At 42.3% G+C, this 21,636-nt stretch overlaps 1 protein-coding gene across 1 annotated transcript in view; it reads left to right on the forward strand.

Moving 5' to 3' along the window:
* megf10 (multiple EGF like domains 10) overlaps positions 1-21,636 on the forward strand; it is a 174,848-nt gene that overhangs the window by 101,471 nt on the left and 51,741 nt on the right. The window contains exons 9-11 of the mRNA XM_033018083.1: positions 9,534-9,746; positions 13,411-13,585; positions 14,654-14,774. Of these exons, the coding sequence (XP_032873974.1) occupies positions 9,534-9,746; positions 13,411-13,585; positions 14,654-14,774 (509 nt within the window). The remainder of the gene's footprint in view (positions 1-9,533; positions 9,747-13,410; positions 13,586-14,653; positions 14,775-21,636) is intronic.

A 21,636-nucleotide genomic window follows, 5' to 3' on the forward strand; every position in this document is an offset into this window, starting at 1 on the left:
CGTACCGTGGGACAGGGCCATAAGGGAAGCAATGCTATCTTCTCCCTCCCTGTGCTAAACATATTACAGTTAATGCTTTACTCCAGCACTGATGGATCCGCACTAATGCTGTAGGGCCACTTACTAAGCTGTAGAGCATGCTCTTAACAGTCACAACTCTGCAAATGCTGGTTAACTTTCTCATGGAGGGTATATGCCTAATCCTTTTAGCCACGATTAATCAAGACATGTTTAAGAGAGGTCTCTGTGCGTCCTAGTGATTTACCCTTGACATACGCCTCTGGTATATATTACTCTGCTTCTTACATCTAAGATGTTGTAGCTTACAGTATAGGTTTTTGTGGAAATGCTCCCTGCTGCCACTTTAATGTGGGTTTAACTAGTTACAAGATTCTTCTGCAATGGGTCAGTTCCTCAGAACTTTTGGAGGTTCGGTCCGACATCCTTACCAGCAACTTGTAGTCTCCCCAGCTTACCCATGACTTCAACTGCAAAATTCGACTTTACACAAATACTCCCTCACATTTTAAAAGCATGTTTCTAGATAATAATAATAATAATAATAATAATAATAATAATAATAATAATAATAATAATAATAATAATAATAATAATAATAATAATAATAATAATAATAATAATAATAATAATAATAATAATAATAATAATAATACAAAATATTTCATGGTATTAATTAATGACTGGATGGATATATGGTTACCTATGACCTGACCTGCAAAATTCAACTTTACACAAATTCTCCATCGCATTTTTCTAGTTAGTAATAATACTAATAATAATACTACTAATAATGTTAATAATAATAATAATAATAATAATAACAACAACAAAATATTTAATGGTATTTATTAATGACTGGATGGATATATGATATATAATATACATATATAATATAGTATACTATATATATATACGTACAAATAAATATGTAATTATAGGTGATGTGAGGGTGATCATTCAACGAATTATGGCAAGTATATGTAAAATGACTCAAATGGGTTATTATTGAAAATAAATATTTCTGACTGACAGGGAAATTGGCTTGCAGACATTTCTCATGAACAGAAGTTTTATCCAGGGATTGTCTGTATTTATAAAAATGGCTTCAAAGTGACAGCAGCATTATTAAACATTTTGTAACTGAGTCACACAGGAAGATATTAGAGCAGGTGACCTAAAACCTACTGAACAGGAAGGTTTAACGATAAGGATGAATTTCCAAAGCTTAAGGTTCAGGGAGCTGAAATCAGTTGTCAATAGTGGAGCAATTAATGGGTCTTGGTCGTCTCCGTATCTCTATTGTCTGAATCAGCCCCTTTATCTCATTGTGATTTCTTGAGTGCAATGACCCTGGAGGGAGGGAGGAGGCAAGGCCACAGGGGGATTGAGAACATGAACCCACATACACGTACATACGCATGCCCACACATATTCACCCACACACTCATACTTACACTCATTTTCCAGCTCAATTTTTAGATTAAAGTAAGACACAAAGTGCTGGAGTCACTCCAATGGGTCAGATAGAATCTCTGGAGAAAATAGATAGTTGATGTTTTGGGTCAGGGCCCTTCTTCAGTCTGAAGAAGGGTCCCGACCTGAAATGTCACCTACCCATGTTCTCCAGAGATGCTGCCTGACCCTCTGTGATACAAAAAGCACTTTGTGTCTTTTTTTGTAATCCAGCATCAGCAGTTCCTTGTATCTCTCTTGCATTGGTTGAAGTGGTGGGGTAGAGCAGCAGAACCTTGAGCCATTTGCTGTTGACCTTTCTTGCTTCTATTGGAAGAGCAGCAGAAAGTTGCTTTGCCATTAATGCTGAATTTGCAAAGGAGATCAGGAGGCCCACCGCTGCTACTCATCGCGTTGGTTGCAGGCTATTTTCCTGAATCCTTGTGGTGAGGGCCAATTCTCACTGTATTTTGCTTTATTGTCTTTTTGACTATTCAGCACTTGGCAAGAATTTAGTTTCTTTCCAGTGAGCAAATGTTGGGCAAACAGTGGGTTCAATTAATTCCAGATGACTCTTCCAAAATTGAATTTTGGAACGAGGAACGAAGATTGGGTTATTTAACGGGAATAAAAACATTCTAATTTCCCCTTTTAGTGTGGAGACATAGATGAGTAAAAAGGAAAGGATTAGTGAAGACAAATGTAGGTCCCTTACAGTCAGAGACAGGTGAATTTATAATGGGAAACAAGGAAATGTCAGAACAGTTAAACAAGTACTTTGGTTCTGTCTTCACTGAGGAAGACACAAACAATCTCCCAGAAATACTAGAGGACCGAGGAAATCGTGGGAGGGAGGAACTGAAAGGAATCCACATTAGTCAGGAAATGGTGTTAGGTAAACTGTTGAGACTGAAGGCAGATAAATCCCCGGGACCTGTTGGTCTGCATCCCAGTTTACTCGAGGTGGCCCTAGAAATCGTGAATGGTGATCATTTTCCAATGTTCTCTCGACTCTGGATCAGTTCCTGTGAGCTAGAGGGTAGCCAATGTAATTCCACTTTTTAAGAAAGGAGGGAGAGAGAAAACAGGGAATTATCGACCAATTAACCTTACATTGGTAGTGGGGAAGTTGCTGGGATCGATTATTAAAGATGTTATAGCAGCGCATTTGGAACACAGTGACAGGATCGGTCAAAGTCAGCATGGATTTATGAAGGGGAAATCATGCTTGACTAATCTTCTAGATTTTTTTTGAGGATGTAACAAGTAGAATGGATAGGGAGAGCCAGTGGATGTGGACTTTCAAAAAGCATTTGACAAGGTCCCACACAAGAGATTAGTGTGCAAAATTAGTGCACATTGTGTTGGGGATAGGGTATTGACATGGATAGAGAACTGGTTAGCAGACAGGAAGCGAAGAGTAGGAATTAACGGGTCCTTTTCAGATTGGCAGGCAGTGACTAGTGGGGTGCCGCAAGGCTTGGTGCTGGGACCCCAGTTATTTACAATATATATTAAAAATTTAGACGAGAGAATTAAATGTGACATCTCCACGTTTGCGGATGACACAAAGCTGGGTGGCAGTGTGAGCTGCGAGGAGGATGCTATGAGGCTACAGGGTGACTTGGATAGGTTGGGTGAGTGGGCAGATGCATGGCAGATGCAGTATAATGTGGATGAATGTGAGATTATCCACTTTGGTGGCAAGAACTGGAAGGCAGATTATTATCTGAATGGTGACAGATTAGGAGAAGGGAGGTGCAACGAGACCTGGATGTGCTTGTACATCAGTCACTGAAAGTAAGCATGCAGGTACAGCAGGCAGTGAAGAAAGCTAATGGCATATTGGCCTTCATTGCGAGAGGATTTGAGTTTAGGAGCAAATAGGTCCTATTGTAGTTGTACAGGGCCTTGGTGTGACCGCACCTGGAAGTATTGTGTGCAATTTTGGTCTCCTAATTTGAGGAAGGACATTATTGCTATTGCGGGAGTGCAGCGTAGTTTCACCAGGTTAATTCCCGGGATGGCGGGACTGCCATATGATGAAAGAATGGGTCAACTGGGCTTGTAGTCACTGGAATTCAGAAGAATGACAGGAGATCTTATAGAAACATGACATTCGTAAAGGATTGGACAGGCTAGATGCAGGAAAAATTTTCCCGATGTTGGGGGAGTCCAGAACCAGGTGTCACATTTCAAGAATAAGGGGTGGGCCATTTAGGACTGAGATGAGGAAAAACCTTTTCACCCAGACAGTTGTGAATCTGTGGAATTCTCTTCCACAGAAGGCAGTTGTGTCCAATTCACTGGATGTTTTCAAGAGAGAGTTAGCTTTAGCTCTTCGGGCTAAAGGAATCAAGGGATATGGGGAAAAAAGCAGGAACGGGGTACTGATTTTAGATGATCAGCCATGATCATATTGAATGGCGGTGCTGGCTCGAAGGGCCAAATGGCCTACTCCTGCACCTATTTTTCAATGTTTCTATGTTTCTTATATCTGATTGCAGAAATGCACACAGAAAGATTTATATTTATGCTAATAGAAAAACACAAAATCTTGGTCTTGACACGACTTGTGAACATTGTGATAAAGACCTGAAGTTTAATAGATCTACCTATGAATAAACATTTCAAAGGGCACATACATTTGCAGCACAATGTGCTGTATGCTAGATTCTTCCCTTTTTAGAATTTTAATGAAATGCTTGTAGATGCAATGGGGGTATTCACAATCCATCGCCATTGTTCAAAACATTATCCCAACAGGATGGGGTCCCTGCACTTATATTGATGAGCCTTAGTCAAGGTCACAGAGCTTTTCCAGATTACCCAAGGGAATAGAGTTGGTATTGTCTAAACCAGGGGCCGCAGACAAAATAAATCGCCGACCAACAAAGAATCGTTGTACTGCAATCATCATCTCAGCTGAATCTGGGTAGTATTTTAGTTACTAAGTGATATGACTGTTGCCTTAAAATAGACTATCTTTCCAAAAATATGTAAGATTATCAGTTAAGATTTAAAAAAAAACCACAATTTGCCTTTTTAAAATTTAAAATCCCAGCCTGGCAATTATAGATTCAGGGATTTATAAGACAAAGCTTATGAACATCATTCTTGCTAATTTGATTTTACTTTGAATTTTCATGACGGATGCTGGCTTTTCAGCAACATTGGTGTTGTTTGTGGTGCACAAGCTCCTCTCCCTCTTCATCCCATATTCTTCCTGTCATACCTTCCTCCAATTCCCTTATAAACCCATCATGACCACCCCGTGTGGTCGCGGATTTGATATTCACTACCCTTTGGGGTAGTGCAGAGGGAGAACAAGGAGGGAAGAGACAGTGACTTTAAGACTTTTGCCTCCATCACAGTGAGGAGGTGCCTGGTGAACTCACTGTGGTGGATGTTAATTTGTGTTTATTGTGTGTTTTGTTATTTATTATAACAAGGCAACGATATTTCGTTCAGACCGAAAGCTCTGAATGACAAATAAAGGAATCTAATCTAATCTAATCTAAATGTTTCTCCTAATTTCCCTGTTGGATTTATCAGTGACCATCTTGTATTTATTTCCACTCACATCAGCCCCATTCAAGGGGAGTTCTTGTCTGCATTTCCGCCTTCAGTTTTAAGACCTCACAAAGCTCAGGATATGGTCGCAAATCTAGATCCATTTTTTGAACTCATCTTGAGGTCATGATGTTTAGATTAGTAATGAACAATCATGAGTAAAACTTCTTAATTGGCAATGGTCTCATTTCAAAGGAGATGATCAAGAATCTAAAATAAAACCAAAAAAATGCTAGAAAGACACAGCAAATCTGGCAGCATCTTTGGAATTGTGATTCAAGTACCTTCTCCAGGTAACTCTTTAGGTAACTCACCCTTTTTTATGTCTGCATCAGAACTCTTGTCATCATTTTGGTTCATTTTGTTAACTTTGCACCTCCAGACTCAGGAACAGCGTCATTCCCAGAGCTATAGCGGCTCTGAACCGGCCCTGCTGAGTGCCCCCCACCCCCATGAACTGTCTCCCTCGGATGGTCACGTCGCACAGACACATCTGCACTTTAGTCTATTTTGACTGTTTTACTGTTTTAATGTTATTTTTACAAACGATGTTCTCGGGGTATCTAAATCTAAATTTTATTAGTTATTTAAGTTATGACATCGGATGGAAGCTGCTTACCAAATCTCGTTGCACTTATGTGCAATGACAATAAAATATATTATTATTATTATTATTATTATTATTATTATTATTATTATTATTATTATTATTATTATTATTATTATTATTATTATTGTTATTCAGAACTGGGGAAGATTCGAAAAACACATTAGTTTTCTACAGCAGATAAGGTTGAGGAATGATCACAATCAATCACACAATCATGATAATAATTTATTAGCCAAGTATGTTTTGCAACATTTGAGGAATTTAATTTGCCAAGTCAGTCATACAAATAAAAATCAACCGAACACACAAAACACATTTTAACTTAAACATCCACCACAGTGGCTCCTCCACATTCCTCACTGTGATGGAAGGCGAAAAAAAGTTCAATCTCTTCCTTTTGCTCTCCTGCGGTCGGGGGCCTCGAGCCCTCCATTGACGGGATGATCTTGATTCCCGTAGCTGGCGGAAGGCCCTCCGCATCGAGGTGATCAGCTCCTGCATCGGGGGGATGTCAGCTCCCCCGCGCAGGACGATCGAACCTCGCATTGGGGCTGGTCGTGAAATGGGAATATCTTTGACAGGGTGAGATTTAACGTGGGTGTTTAGGGATAGTAAATATGAAGTGGTGTACGGTTAATAGGATATGTTCCACAGGCTAGACTATACAAAAAACTATAGAGAGCTTGGTGTGGGCAAGTTGGGCCAAAGGGCCTGTTTCCACGCATGCTGTGTGACTCTCTGACACTAAGCTGGAAAAGTTTTAAAAAATGAACCAAAATTATGACAAGAGTTCTGATGCAGACATAAAAAAAGGGTGAGTTACCTAAAGTTGGAGAATTTGATAGACATTGAGTTCAGAAATTAGCAATGAAAGATGGGATGCAGTTTGCATTAGGCCTTGTTGAAACATGGAAGCCAGAGAGGGCAGACTGGGAGCAGGAAATTGGCCAGAATAAAATATAAATAAATACTGGCAAGTAAATTTGTAACGGAGCAGTATGTGTTGTTTAAAATGTAAATATTTCAGGGACAGGCTGGATATATTCCACAAGAGGGAAAGACAGAGCTACCAGGCTGAGAAAGGAGATGGAAAAATAGTGAAACAAAAAGTGACTGCCTTTACCTTTGGTATTTTTATATTTGCAGAAATTATTTAGATGGGAACTAAGCTGAGTATTATAAACTGAGGGGGGTGAACAAGCTGAGGGGGGGGTGAACAAGATAAAACAAGCAACAAATGAAATAATAATAGCATGGCAGCTGACATAAAAAGAAACCCAAAAGTCTTCTTTACGCAGGTGGATAGTAAGTGACTTGGAAGAGAAGAGGTCGGTCAAAAAGGGACAGGAGGGTGAAATGTGCACGGAGGCAAAAAAATATGGCTGAGATATTTAAGGGACTCTTTCAGCAAGGGAGAGAATGCTGCCAACCTCTCAGAAGATGAGCAGGTAGTAGTGATAAGAAATGCAAATTGATAATAAATAGATACTGGGAAGTTGGCAGTGTGCAAAAGGCAATGTTCTGATACAGTAGGAAATGCAGGTTCATTTTTAAACAAAAAAAATCAAACTGCTGGAGGAACTCAGTGGGTCAAGCGGCACTTGTGGAGGCAACCTGTGGAGTGGTTGATGTTTTGTCAGACACTGCCCAAGCTGCCGACTGCCTCTAGCAGTGTGGGTTTTTTTTTTTGCTACCTCCAGCAGCGTGTTTTTTAAACTTGTGGTTAATGGACGCAAATCCCATGACAAAAGGAGAGGAAGTGGAAGTAAAATTCCGTTATCTGAATGATGAAGCGAATCACCGACACTGGCATGGAGCACAGCAGAGTCAGCCTGGGCTGGTGGAGATCCTGCCTCACAGAGAGAGCAACTGGGGTTCAAACTGTGGATTGGAGGGTAGCTAATGTTATCCCACTTTTTAAGAAAGGCGGGAGAGAGAAAACAGGGAATTATAGACCAGTTCGCCTGACATTGGTGGTGGGGAAGATGCTGGAGTCAATTATAAAAGATGAGATAGCCGAACATTTGGATAGCAGTAACAGGATCGGTCCGAGTCAGCATGGATTTACGAAGGGGAAATCATGCTTGACTAATCTTCTGGAATTTTTTGAAGATGTAACTAGGAAAATGGACAAGGGAGAGCCAGTGGATGTAGTGTACCTGGACATTCAGAAAGCATTTGATAAGTTCCCACATAGGAGATTAGTGGGCAAATTTAGGGCACATGGTATTGGAGGTAGAGTGCTGACATGGATAGAGAAGTGGTTGGCAGACAGGAAACAAAGAGTAGGGATTAACGGGTCCCTTTCAGAATGGCAGGCAGTGATTAGTGGGGTACCGCAAGGCTCGGTGCCGGGACCGCAGCTATTTACAATATACATCAATGATTTGGATGAAGGGATTCAAAGTAACATTAGCAAATTTGCAGATGACACAAAGCTGGGTGGCAGTGTGAACTGTGAGGAGGATGCTTTGAGAATGCAGGGTGACTTAGACAGGTTGGGGGTGGGCAGATGCATGGCAGATGAAGTTTAATGCGGATAAATGTGAGGTTATCCACGTTGGTAGCAAAACCAGGAAGGCAGATTACTATCTAAATGGCGTCAAGTTGGGAAAAGGGGAAGTACAACGGGATTTGGGGGTCCTTGTACATCAGTCTATGAAAGTAAGCATGCAGGTACAGCAGGCAGTGTAGAAAGTGAATGGCATGTTGGCCTTTATAACAAAAGGAATTGAATATAGGAGCAAAGAGGTCCTTCTGCAATTGTACAGAGCCCTAGTGAGACCACACCTGGAGTATTGTGTGCAGTTTTGGTCCCCTAATTTGAGGAAGGACATTCTTGCTATTGAGGGAGTGCAGCGTAGGTTTACAAGGTTAGTTCCCGGGATGGCGGGACTGTCGTATGCTGAGAGAATGGAGCAGCTGGGCTTGTACACTCTGGAGTTTAGAAGGATGAGAGGGTATCTCATTGAAACATATAAGATTGTTAAGGGCTTGGACACGCTAGAGGCAGGAAACATGTTCCCGATGTTGGGGGAGTCCAGAACCAGGGGCCACAGTTTAAGAATAAGGAGTAAGTCATTTAGTGGTGTGTGTGGAATTCTCTGCCTCAGAGGGAGGTGGAGGCAGGTTCTCTGGATGCTTTCAAGAGAGCTAGATAGGGCTCTTAAAAATAGCGGAGTCGGGGGATATGGGGAGAAGGCAGGAACGGGGTACTGATTGGGGATGATCAGCCATGATCACATTGAATGGCAGTACTGGCTCGAAGGGCCAAATGGCCTACTCCTGCACCTATTGTCTATTGTCTATTGTCAATCCCCTGCTCCGCTGCTGCCTTCAGGTGTGGAGCTAGAAGGCTCTTCCTATGATCGAGTCGAGTACTCTGGTTTCCTTCAACATCCCAAATTCATATCAGCTGGTTAATGAAATGGCCACTAAATTGACCCCACCTTGTAGGGTGAGTGGTAGATTGCGGGGAGGATAACTGGTGAAGGACAAGTGTAACAGGGTACTCCATGGTCAGTGAAGTAGAAACAAAATGCTAGAGTAACTCAGCAGGACAGGCAGCATCTCTGGAGAGAAGGAATGGGTGATGTTTCATGTTAAGACACTTCTTCAGTCTGAAGAAGGGTCTCGACACAAAACATCACCCATTACTTCTATCCAGAGATGCTGCTTGTCCAGCTGAGTCACTCCAGCATTTTGTGTCTATCTTCGGTGTAAACCAGCATCTGCAGTTCCTTCCTATGCACATGGTCAGTGAACTTCTGCACTGTCTGAATCTATGACTGCACCATCGATTATAGATGAAGGTTATTGTTTAAAATTAACACACTGGTTTTTAAGACCTCAATTTTTGTACATTTTGTTTTACAAGATGTCAAGATCAATGCTCCTTTGGTACTTATGGTAGAAACTGCAGTGAACGATGCAGCTGCCTCAATGGGGGCAAGTGCTACCACATCAGTGGGTCATGTCGGTGTGAGCCAGGCTTCACGGGGGATTCCTGCCAGACCCGCATGTGTCCTGACAATATCTACGGGATGAACTGTGACAAGCACTGCCCCTGCAACCCACAAACTACACTCGGGTAAGCCTAAAACTAATTTGGCCAATGGGTCAATGTCTGAACATGCTATTTGCAAATTGTTAGTCCTCGGGTAGATTTTTTTTGTTGATCTCTTGTACTCAATGTGAAATGCAGGTGAACCCACCTTACAGCAGTTCGGGTTACAGAAATTCACCCATGCGGAATTTACAAAACATTGCAAAAGAAAATGAGTAGAAAGGAACTGCAGAGTCTGGTAGATACCAAAGAGGATACCAAAGATACTCCTCTAGGGGCGCTGCACTGGCAGCAGCCTCTACCTACAGCCTGTCTGTTATTTCAATCTTTTTTTAAATTTTTAGTTAGTCTAAAGTTTTGTGTTGGGGGAAACTTTATCTTTTCTATGTGGGGGAGGGGGGCAGGGTAAGGGGGAAACCGTTTCCCAGTCTCTTCCTGGCGGGGACGCGACTATTTCTCCGAGTCACGTCCTCGCCCCTCACCTCGCGGCCTACCAGCTGGATCGGAGCGGCCTTTCCTGCCGGGGACCGGGAACCGGACCGGGGCTGCTACAGCGGCGGCGCAGCGCTGGAGTCACCACGGAGCGGGCGATGCCTACTTGGGTCGCCGTTTGGAGCTCCGGAGCGTTGGGCCGCTGCTCCAATATCGTGGAGCACTGGTGCGGAGAGCTTCCAACACGGGTGGCGCTGACCGTCATCGTGGAGTCCTGGGGCGCCTTGCAGAGCGTCTACAGCAGCAGTCTCCACCCGGCGCGGCCTACGGACTTTGGAAGCCGCCGACTCCGGTAGGAGGGGGGCGACTCTGTTTCCACGCCGCTGAGGACGTCCCGCAGCCCCGACGTCGGACTTGTATCACCCCGGCGAGCGGTCCTGGACATCGGGCCGCCCGTAGCTGTAACTGCGGAGGGCTTGGGGAGGCCCTGACCACGGGGAACAGTGGAGGAAGAGACTGACTTTGGTGCCTTCCCACACAGTGGGAAACTTTGATTCTGCTGTGTGGGGATGTTTTATGTCAAATTCTATAGTGTGTGTTCTTTATTTTTTTTATTGTATGGCTGTATGGGAATTTCATTTCACTGTGCCATCTGGCACATGTGACAATTAAATGTATCTTGAATCTTGAATCTTGAGATAGGCACAAAGCGCAGGAGTAAATCATCGGGTCAGGAGCATTTCTGGAGAAAAAGAATGGGTGACATTTTGGGTCAGAACCCATCTTCAGAAATGTCACCCATCCTTTTTCTCCAGAGATGCTGCCTGACCCGCTGAGTTACTCCAGCATTTTGTGTCTACCAAAGAAAATGAGATACAGAATAAACATTTGCTCTCACTAAATTTAAGTGGATATAAACCCAAATAAATAAAAACAATGTTTTTTTCTTGCGGTGTGGACAGTTTTACAGGAACACAAATCACCCCCCCCCCCCCCCCCCCCGGGCCCCATACCTTGTGGGTCACTTGTAGAGTTGCCTTTGTACATTGCACTCTGTTTCTAAAAGTTATCAACCAAATGACAGGAGAGCAGTTCAACATCACAGACTTGACTATATGAAGCCCAAGAAAAGACACAAAGTGCTGGAGTAACTCGGCAAGTCAGGTAGAAACTTTACCAGATGTTGCTTGATCTGCTGAGTTTTTCCAGCACATTCTGTTTTTCTCCCTCTGTCCATGTTTCTCTCCATCTGCTCCTCACTCTTCTTGTACAGTACAATATACATCTTGCATATAAATGCGGTTTTGTGTTTTAAAATGATCTAACAAATAGAATAAAACTGCCTCACTTGTACTCTTCTGTTCAAAATAAATGGATATTTTATCCAAGTCGATCAAATCAATATGAGTAGCCGAGCTTCACCGAAGCTGTGAGTAAAGTAATTTATCAAACAGAACAATGCCTTTCACTGTGAATGCTCTTGGAGCTGGTCAGAACAATCTTGAATAACATCAAAGCCTTTCTCTCCCTGTCAGTCAAACATATTGTTAAAGGGAACAATAAACCATAATGCAGCTATTCTGCAAGTGGAAATTAAAATGCTTCTTGGCACATTAACAATAGGGCAACCTTTATAGAACGATGTCAGAGATGTAAATTGAGACATGTCAAATTAATTTAGAGATATCTGGCCCATTTATGCTTATTGGATCGTGTCTTGGGCATTAATTTGGCACAAGCCCCTGTATGTGCTGGGCATAGTACTCTGGATGGGTCTTGACCCAAAACGTCATCCATTCCTTCTCTCCAGAGATGCTGCCTGTCCCGCTGAGTTAGTCCAGCATTTTGTTTCTACCTTCGATTTAAACCAGCATCTGCAGTTCTTTCCTACTACTCTGGATGATGTGCTTATTTACAAAGATTAAAACAGCTGCCTCATCGGCCTTGAAAATGACAGGTGTGTCACATGGGAACAGCTGGCTGTCGACCAGGTATCACGACGTGTGAGATTCATGACCTCCCCGGGGCAGTTGCTGTCTTCTACAATTACTGCTTGGATGACAGACTGCGAGCACAACTGCGACCACAATTCTACAGTCCCGGCAGCAGACTTAGTAAGAGTAATAGAGTGATACAGCGTGGAAACAGGCCCTGCGGCCCAACTTGCCCACACTGACCAACATGTCCCACCTGCCCATGTTTGCCCCATATCCCTCCTAACCTGTCCTATCCATGTAGTTAGTGGATTCTAGTCCCACCTCAAAGACCTGTAGAGAGGAATCTGCAAAGAAGTACTGAGGGATTGCTGCAATGTCAGGGGTGTTATAGGACATAAGTGATTTTCAACTATGGTCGTACCTGTTGTCCCATACTACTATTGCATGTAAGAAAAGGAGAATTTATCTTTGTGCCCGAGCAATATTTATTACTCATCACCAAAAAACGGCATCATCCAGTCATTGTTACATTGCTGATGCTGGGAGTTTGCTCTGCGTTAAATTATCCATTTTCTTTCTACACTACAACAGGGAACACACTTTATAATGTACCACACTGGCTGTGGAGAGTTTTGGGCTGTTGTGGCAAGGTTAGTGTTCCACAGGGATAGAGCCTCAGCTGCGACCTGTTAAGATCATTGAATGAGTTCAGATTAGTTTAGTTTAGTTTAGTTTAGTGATACAGTGTGGAAACAGGCTCATTGGCCCATCGAGTCCACTAACCATAAATCACCCGCTCAGAATCATTCCACTACCTACACACCAGGGGCAATTTGCACAGGTCAATTATCCTACAAATCCTTGCGATGTGGAAGGAAACAGGAGCACCCGGAGGTAACCCGCGTTGTCACAGGGAGAACGTGAAAATTCCACACAGGCAGCACTCGAGGTCAGGATCGAACCATGGTCTTTGGAACTTTGAGGCAGCAGCTCAACCAGCTGTGCCTTTGTGCCGACCGCCAACACAGCTGAAACCCAAAGCATGCGGCCTCTGGCACTCAGACCCTTGTGGGTCGGAAATATGGCAGCAATCGCTGTCACTGAGATTAACGTTACTGAAAGAGCTCAAAGAACCACTGCTGGAACCAATTTAAGGGAAAATAATTCAAATAGCTATTCTTTTTCTCTTAAAATAATCACTCAAGAAGAGGATTACAAGCAGTAGAAACTGGAGTTAGTGTTTCAGGCACAACGGTTGTGTGCTTAAGACTATTGCTATGTTACACGAGACTGAAAGGCCTTTTATCCTCCCTCACCAGCTGTCACCCCATGTCTGGCGAATGTACTTGCAAACCCGGATGGTCTGGACTCTACTGCAACGAGACATGTGCTCCTGGATTTTATGGTATATCTTGTCGTCAAATCTGCAGCTGCCAAAACGGAGCAGACTGCGATGGCGAAACTGGCAACTGCATCTGTGCACCAGGATATAAGGTAACAGGATGTGTCTGCTCTGCACAAAAATAGTCTGGGGTTTTTTTTCTTCCTTTGTCTCTTTAAATGAATTGTTTAAGTTTGTTTGTCTGTTCAGTTTCTGTTGCTCTTTCCAGCAACTGGTTTCTCTTTCTTGCCCCCACACAAGAAAACTGATGTTTCTCACATCTGTTGCCCGTGTTAATCCTGTCTCCACTCCTCCTTCTTCATATGAATATATCCTTCCATTCCTTTCACCTTCATTCCTTTAACCAGCTTCCCCTTAAATGTTTAAGAAGAAGGGTTCCGACCCAAAACGTCACCTATTCCTGACGCCTGACCCGCTGAGTTACTCCAGAACTTTGTGTTCGCCTACCCTGAAATGTATCTCTTCTCTTATTCACAAACACTCCCCGACAGAGTGAATTTCACATTCTCACTGCTCGCCGGATAAATAGGGATTTCATCTATTCTTCATTGGATTTATCCATTACTATCTTGTATTGAAGGCCCAAGTTCTGATATTGTGCCATCTGTGGAAACAGTATCATCTCAAAGCTTTCAAGAAGGAACTGCAGATGCTGGAAAATCTGACGTCTGAAGAAGGGTTTCGGCCCGAAACGTTGCCTATTTTCTTTGCTCCATAGATGCTGCTGCACCCGCTGAGTTTCTCCAGCATTTTTGTGTACCTTCATCTCAAAGCTTTGCCATTTTTAAAAAAGGACTCCAGTCATCCTTTACTGTTCCTCGTCATTTACAGATACAGCACGGAAACGGGCTCTTTGGACCACCAAGTCCACACCAACCATTGATCACCTGTTCACACAGATATTCTCATATCCACTTTTGCATTTCACTCCCTGCAAACCAGGGACAATTTACAGAGGTTTAATTAACCTACAATCCCCTGGATTTTTTTATGGGAAGAAACCACTTTTTTCCCCTGATCCCTTTGGAAAAGTGGAGTGATTTTAAGCAGTTACTATTTCTAGCTATGTTAGCCATTGTTATTTAATTGCAGAATATTTGCAGTTTTCTTTCTTTTTTTTGAAAGCTCTTAAATCTTGCTCTGTATCACTTCTTCGGCAGGGGTCTGATTGCTCGATTCCTTGTCCGTCTGGTACCAATGGAGTTAACTGTTCCTCTACCTGTGTCTGTAAAAATGAAGCAGCCTGTTCACCAGTCGATGGCTCTTGTACATGTAAAACAGGTAGGCAAGGGGAAGTGTGGAGGTGGATTTGCGTGGGTTGGTGGCCTGATAACCTACGGTGCTGAGACATCTTCTCCACTCAAAGCATTCTGAATAAATAGTCTTACTTGCAATCTCCAGCTCCCCGCCCTAAACATTCATTATTTGGGTACTTTAATATGAAATACCTTTAATACTGCATTGGTTATTTAGTAAAATGTTCCAAGGCACAACAGCCTTTGCTCTCAGCAGTGCTCCATTCATTCAGTAGTGCACTAGAGTGGCAGCCAGGATTATTTGGTCAAGTCTCTAGAGATGTATTTGAGTTATAAATCCAAGGCCGTTGGACTACAAGCCAGAGGTGACCCAAGCTGGAGGAGATGACCAAAATAGAGACTGGAAAGGACATGAATGGATTTGGGGAAGGGTGGTCATTTTAAAAACTTGGTGCAGCATCCAGTTGTTATTTGAGCACAGGAATCGACTTAAACATGCAAATTAATTCATGCTTTCACATGTGCCAAATAAATTGACTTCAGACATTTTAGATGCACTACTTGGATGCTGTGCTTACAGAAATCACAGAACTGGGATATTCCTGCTTTAATAAATAGTTATCTAGTTTATTGTAGTGAAGTTGCTCAAACTATTATGACTGCACTGCAGCTGAAGTCATTAGTTGAACTGCCGTATAAGATGGTTAGGGCTTTTTTCTTGGATAAAAGGATGCTAGTACACATGGTGTTTCTTGCTGTTGGCGTCAATCGCAGATCGTCGCTCTATAATCTGCTTAAGCTGTTTAAGGGCCTGACTGCCCAATTTAATTAAGACATTTTTATTTCTTATTTTCTAGAAATATTTATTCGGACTTTATTGGACTTTATCTTGCACTAGACGTTATTCCCTTTATCATGTATCTGAACACAGTGGACGGCTTGATTGTAGTCATGTATATTCTTTCCACTGACTGGTTAGCATGCAACAAAAGCTTTTCACCGTGCCTCAGTACACATGACAGTAAAGTAAAGTAAACTAACTCATTGGCCCCATTGATCTCTTCAGAATCCATAGCACTGGAGTGGATGAAGAAATGAAAAAAAGTTGTAATTGATTCCCTCTAAGAGCATCACAGGGCATCATTAGTATTGCTCACAGGGAATTAGCTTTCTAGACATGAAGATGCCACACTTTTAGTTCAAGGGTCAGCATTGTCTCTGTAATGTAACGGCAATGTTAGGGGTTGGGAAGGGGAACATGGGGGTTATAGTGCTTATGCCTCCTGGGGAGACCACCTCTCTGAAGCCTCCACTCGCCTCCACTCACCTCCAGCTCAGGAACGGGCCTGATTACTTTGCATGACTACTGGTGGCCCATGTTTCTGTTATTAGTGGCAGGATTGAGTCTGCTCTAGAGGGGTGCATGAGCTGCACTTACAGCTTCACAGGAGCCCCTGTGTCTATGGAGAGAACCAGCATCCATTTAAAAAAAATGTAAAAATCACAAGGCATTTGTGTTTTTCTTTCATGCTATAATTCTGTCACTGGGGATGAGGGGATGCCACTTTCATTCATAGTTCATTATCTTCAGCGTTCCATAGTCTTCCACAAGTCATGACCTTTCAATGCATTTTCTGTTCTGAAGTAATTAATTGAACAGTGCACATTAATGAAGTCATCATATGCACAAAATTTGATGGATTTATGAAACATGCTAGGAAGTGCCCCGAGCAAATCTAATGAACAGGAAATTTCTAAATTTCCTTCCAACATAGCAGGAGATCTATGCCGACTTGCATAGCAGTCTCATTCCCCATGAATTTTCTAGTACCCAATTCTTCCCACGACCCCATCAACCATTTTTCTGCTCACCTGCACTTGAAGAGCAATTTAAAGGGACAGTTAGCCGACTAACCCAGAGTTTTGGGTTACTGGAAGTGAATGTATACTCCACACGGACAGCATCAGAGCTCAAGATTGAACCCAGATCATTGCGGGTCCAATTGGTATCCATTAGCTCTATGAGTATTTAGATGTGTCAATGCTTTGAAGGCTGCCATGTAAATGGAGTGAGTGAGATGAAATCAAGTTGCATTATCTGAGCAGCATTCATTGCCAGAGGACAATGAGTGGATTTTAGAGCAAATGACAGTATTTAGTCTGGCTGATGCTTGGTGTTCAGAACTGGTACAGGGATGCACGTATTGTGGTACTCTGACATCGATATGGGGGCAACACAATGCACTTTCTGAGCCTGTTGGAAGTAGGTTAAGGAAATGTAACTCTATTGTTTCAAAGATATATTTCAAAGCGATTCAGTTTCTTTTATTTTCACACCCTAATTTTAGAGGCAGTGTATCAGAATGGAACAGTGTTCCACATATACACCAAACCTGAAATAGTTATGTGCTCTGCACATTATGAAGGTTGTATTGGCATCAGAAGGTGTGCAGTCTAAATTTACCTTAAATCCAATGGTTACGTTTAGACTACTTTTAGTCTTTGGTGATATAATATGGAGTTATGCAGAGGAATTTACTAATTTGCACTGTGTTTCCCACAACTTAGAAGGTTAAAAAGGTTTTGATTGAAGTTTTTGTTTTGGATATTAATGTGGAGTGATGGATATAACAAAGCTTTTTGCTTGTGGGTGAATCTGGTTCTGAAAGTGAGAGCCAGACTTTTCAGGAGTGAAGTCAGGAGACACAAATACACTTAGAGGGTGGAAACAAGTTTAAATCTACTTTCCCAATGAGCAATTGATGCAAGATGTGATTAAATTTATGAGAGCGATTGATAGATTTTTATTAAACAAAAGCACACAGAGTACAGTAGTTGCAGATTTATGGAGTTAGCTATAGATTTGTTGGGGCGGCATGGTGGCGCAGTGGTAGAATTGCTGCATTACAGCACCAGGGACCCAGATTCGATTATTCAATCATGCTGCTGTCTGTACGGAGTTTGTATGTTCTCCCCGTGACCACGGAGGTTTTCTCCAGGTGCTCCGTTTCCTCCCACACTCCAAAGACATACAGGTTTGTGGGTTAATTGGCTTTGGTAAAGTTGTAAATTGTCCCTTGTGTGCAGGATAGTGTCAGTGTACGGGATTGCTGGCTCGGCGGGCGTTTCCATGCTGTATCTTGAAACTAAACTAAGATCACAGATCAGACAGGAGTGTGTGGAATGACGGAACACGCTCAAGCAGTTGAATGGCTTCCTCCTTTTATTGGTTCTTAGTAGAGACAAGGAACTGCAGATGTTGCTCTATGCCAAAAATATACACAAAGAGCTGGTGACTCAACGGGTCAGGCAGCATCACTGAAGAAAAAGGATGGATGACGTTTTGGGTCAGGACCCTTCTTCACATTGAACGTGGGGGAATGGGTGAAGAACTGGAGACGAGACAAGAGCAATCAAGGCGGGTCACAAATTACCTCAGGTGTGATCTCGCGGGGGGGGCCAGGACAGAAAGGTCAGTATGGAAGGGAGTTGAAATGGTTGGCAACTTGGAGATCCCGTAGGCCTATGCGGATCGAGTATAGATGCTCGGCAAAACTGTCACCGAGTCTTCGACCTGGGACCTCCTCCATTGCCAGAGTGAGGCCACATGCAAATTGGAGGAATAGCACCTCATATTTTGCTTGGGTAGCTTACAACCCAGTAGTATGAACACTGAATTCTCGAATTTGAAGTAACGTCTACTTACACTCCTCTCCCCTCCCCTTCCTCCCTTGACCCCTTCTCCACCCTAGTCGTTTTACCAGTTCCACAGTACATCACATGGTTTTCCTTTTGAGATCACACATTTCCTAGCCACCAATGGGCTCACCAGGCACCACCTTGACTGGCCCTGGTCTTTTCTCACCTTCAACATTGATTCTTATTCGTTCTTTTTCTAAAATTTATGAGACACTTACCATTTTTACTCTTGTATAAACAGTTGAAGAGGAAGGGAAGGAGCCATACTGTCAAGCTGCTCACCTCATATTGACGAGGTAGCTCACCCAGTACATTGTTGTCATCTGCAGCATGCTACCTCAAGAGGCAGTGGCAGCAGAGTCCAATTTCCAACACAGAGTGGCTACATAGTTTAAAAGGAAGAATTTAGAGAGGTATGGAGACAGAGTAGTAGTATTCTGTGTGCACACCACGATCAAAACAAAATGTTAACCATGTGTTAATTGGGAGAAATGTAGACCACAGCTGCCTCTGACAGACTACTGTAAGCCAACAATGATAAGCAAGACAAAAATACCACCTGCCATTCATAGCAGGAGAGAATGTTACTTATTGTTCAGTGTTGAAAGAACACCACTCATGTTTAAGGACCGTATATCACAGCAGGAGGATATTTGGCCAACTGTGCCTTTCCTGGCTTCTTGAGAGATGTCTTCAGTTAGTTCTGGTCATCCCTGGCATTGCCATGCAAATGTTTTCTAGTCTACCATTTGTCCAATACAGTACAATAGCTAAAAAGGTTCTGAGACTGTCTTATCGCGGTGTGAAATTAGAATTGGTTTGGGTAGTGATTAGCAGCAGAAGGAAGTAGCAAACATTAGTGGGAGATATACAGTAACCTCCAAATAGTAGTAGTATTGCAGTAAGGCAATTAGAGGTAGCAGCAGAAAAGATAATACAGACATCATGGTGAACTGTGATCTACATGCAGACTGGATACATCAAATTAGTACTGGCGATATAGAGAGTAAGTCCCTGTAATGCTGTATAATTGTTTTTTAATCAGTGCATTGAAGCACAGACTAGGGAACTGGCTACTTTAGGTCTTGTATTGTGCAATGAAGAAAAACTAATTATTAATCTTGTAAAGAGGCCCCAAGGAAAGAGTGACCATAATACTATTGAATTTTACATGTTTAAAAGTGATATAGTTCAATCTGAAACCAGGGTTTTCAAATAAACCAAAGGAAATTGTTGACTGGAGTGAATTTTAATTCTGGTAAAAGAATATGACAGGAGACAGGCTGTGGGTAGCATTTAAATGTGCATTGCTTTAAAGCACAAAGACACAACATGAAAAGTGGAGTAGGCATGGATTACAGAATAAATTAAAGATAGCACAAATTGAAGAACATTTATTAGATTGCCAGAAATATTATGCTCGAGGATAGGGGTATTTTAGAATTTAATAACATTATATAATTGGAATAAGCTAGCCAGAACTATAAAAAACTGATAGTAAGTGCTTTGACAGATGTTTAAAAGCGACGCGTTTACACAGTAACTGTTAGTGCAATGAAAGTGAGCCTGGGGAATTAATAATTAAAAATAATAATAAGAGGATGGCAAATGAATTTCTCTCAAGATGGCAGATATTTTGCATTACATTGCAGTGTGAAAAATAAAGTAACATTCCAGAGATAGCTGTAAGTTTGAAATTGGGCGGAACTCAGCAAGATTACTCCCACTAGGACAGTGGTACTGTGCAGATTGGAGCTGTGGGCTATAAAGAAACAGGGTAGCTATAAATGAGCCTTTTAGTGGCTGGCAAGATGTAACGAGTAGTGTGCCACAGGGATTGGTGCTAAGGCCTTAAATTTTATAACATATCATCTGGATGAAGAGACGGGGATGCGGTTATGAACATTGCCGATGGCACAACGATAGGTAGGAAAGCAAATTGTAAGAGTGCTACAAAGGAATACAAATAAGTTGTACCATTGGGCAAATAAATGGCAAATGGGCTATAACGTGGGAAAATGTGAAATATTCCCTTTTGGCAGGAAAAATGTGAAAACATCTTAGCTAAATGGTGAGCGATTGCAAAGCTGAAATGCAAGGGATCAGGTTAATGCATCATTTGTAAAATACTGAAATCCAGATGAGGTAAATAACGAGGGAATCTAACAATATTGTTGTTTATAGTTATGGGACTTGAATATGAAGTAGGATATATTACATTGGTTGGATCACAGCTGGAATACTGTGTACAGTATTAGTCTCCTTATTTAAGGAGGAACATTAATGTGTGGGAACCAGGTCTTGGAAGGTTTACTAGCCTTATACCTGAGACGGGCGACTTGTACAATGAGTGAAGGTGGGATAGGTTGGGCTTGTATCAGTTGGAGTAAAGGGGTGAGAGCATACTTGATTGAATCATATCAGATTCTGGGGCAGCCTGACAGGGTGGATGCGGAAAGGATATTTCCTCTTGTACGAGAACCGAGAATGAGAGGTTACTTTATAAAAATGAGATGTCACCCATTTGGGACAGAAATAAGGTGTTTATTTTCTCTCTGGAAGTCAGGAGCTTTTGGAAGTATTTTATTCAAAGGGCAAAGGAAGCTGAGAGACTGAGGTAGATAATAAAGAGGGGTGAATGGTTATTGAGGATAGGAAGGAATGTGCAGTTGAGGTACAATTAGATCAGCCTTGATCATATTGAATGTTGGGGAAAATCTTGCCGTGGCCTACTCCAGCTACTAGGTTTGTACGTATGTAGCAAAGGATGATATGAAACTGATAAAGGAGAAAAAGGATTAAACTAGCACTAAACACCAAGCAGCTTCTGTAGGACCTGGATGGTATTGAGATCAGTGTGGAGAATACTAATATGCAAGGGCAGTTTGAGATCAGGGAGGTGGGATGATGGGGCTTTTGAAGAGCATTAAGGTGGATAAATCCTTGGGGCCTGATGGGATCTATCCCAGGTTATTGACGGAAGCAAGAGAAAAAATTGCAGGGGCGTTGAAGATCTTTGAAACTTTTGTAGCTACAGGCAAGGTACCCAATGGCTGGAGAGTAACCAATGCTGTTCCTTTGTTTAAGAAGGGAAGTAAAGATAATCCAGCACATTATAGACCAGTGAGCCTCATGTCAGTGGTAGAGGGAAGCTAGAGGGAAGATTGTTCGGTATAAGATTTACTTCC

This window comes from Amblyraja radiata, chromosome 3, assembly GCF_010909765.2.
Source record: "Amblyraja radiata isolate CabotCenter1 chromosome 3, sAmbRad1.1.pri, whole genome shotgun sequence".
Classification (NCBI taxonomy): Eukaryota; Metazoa; Chordata; class Chondrichthyes; order Rajiformes; family Rajidae; genus Amblyraja; species Amblyraja radiata.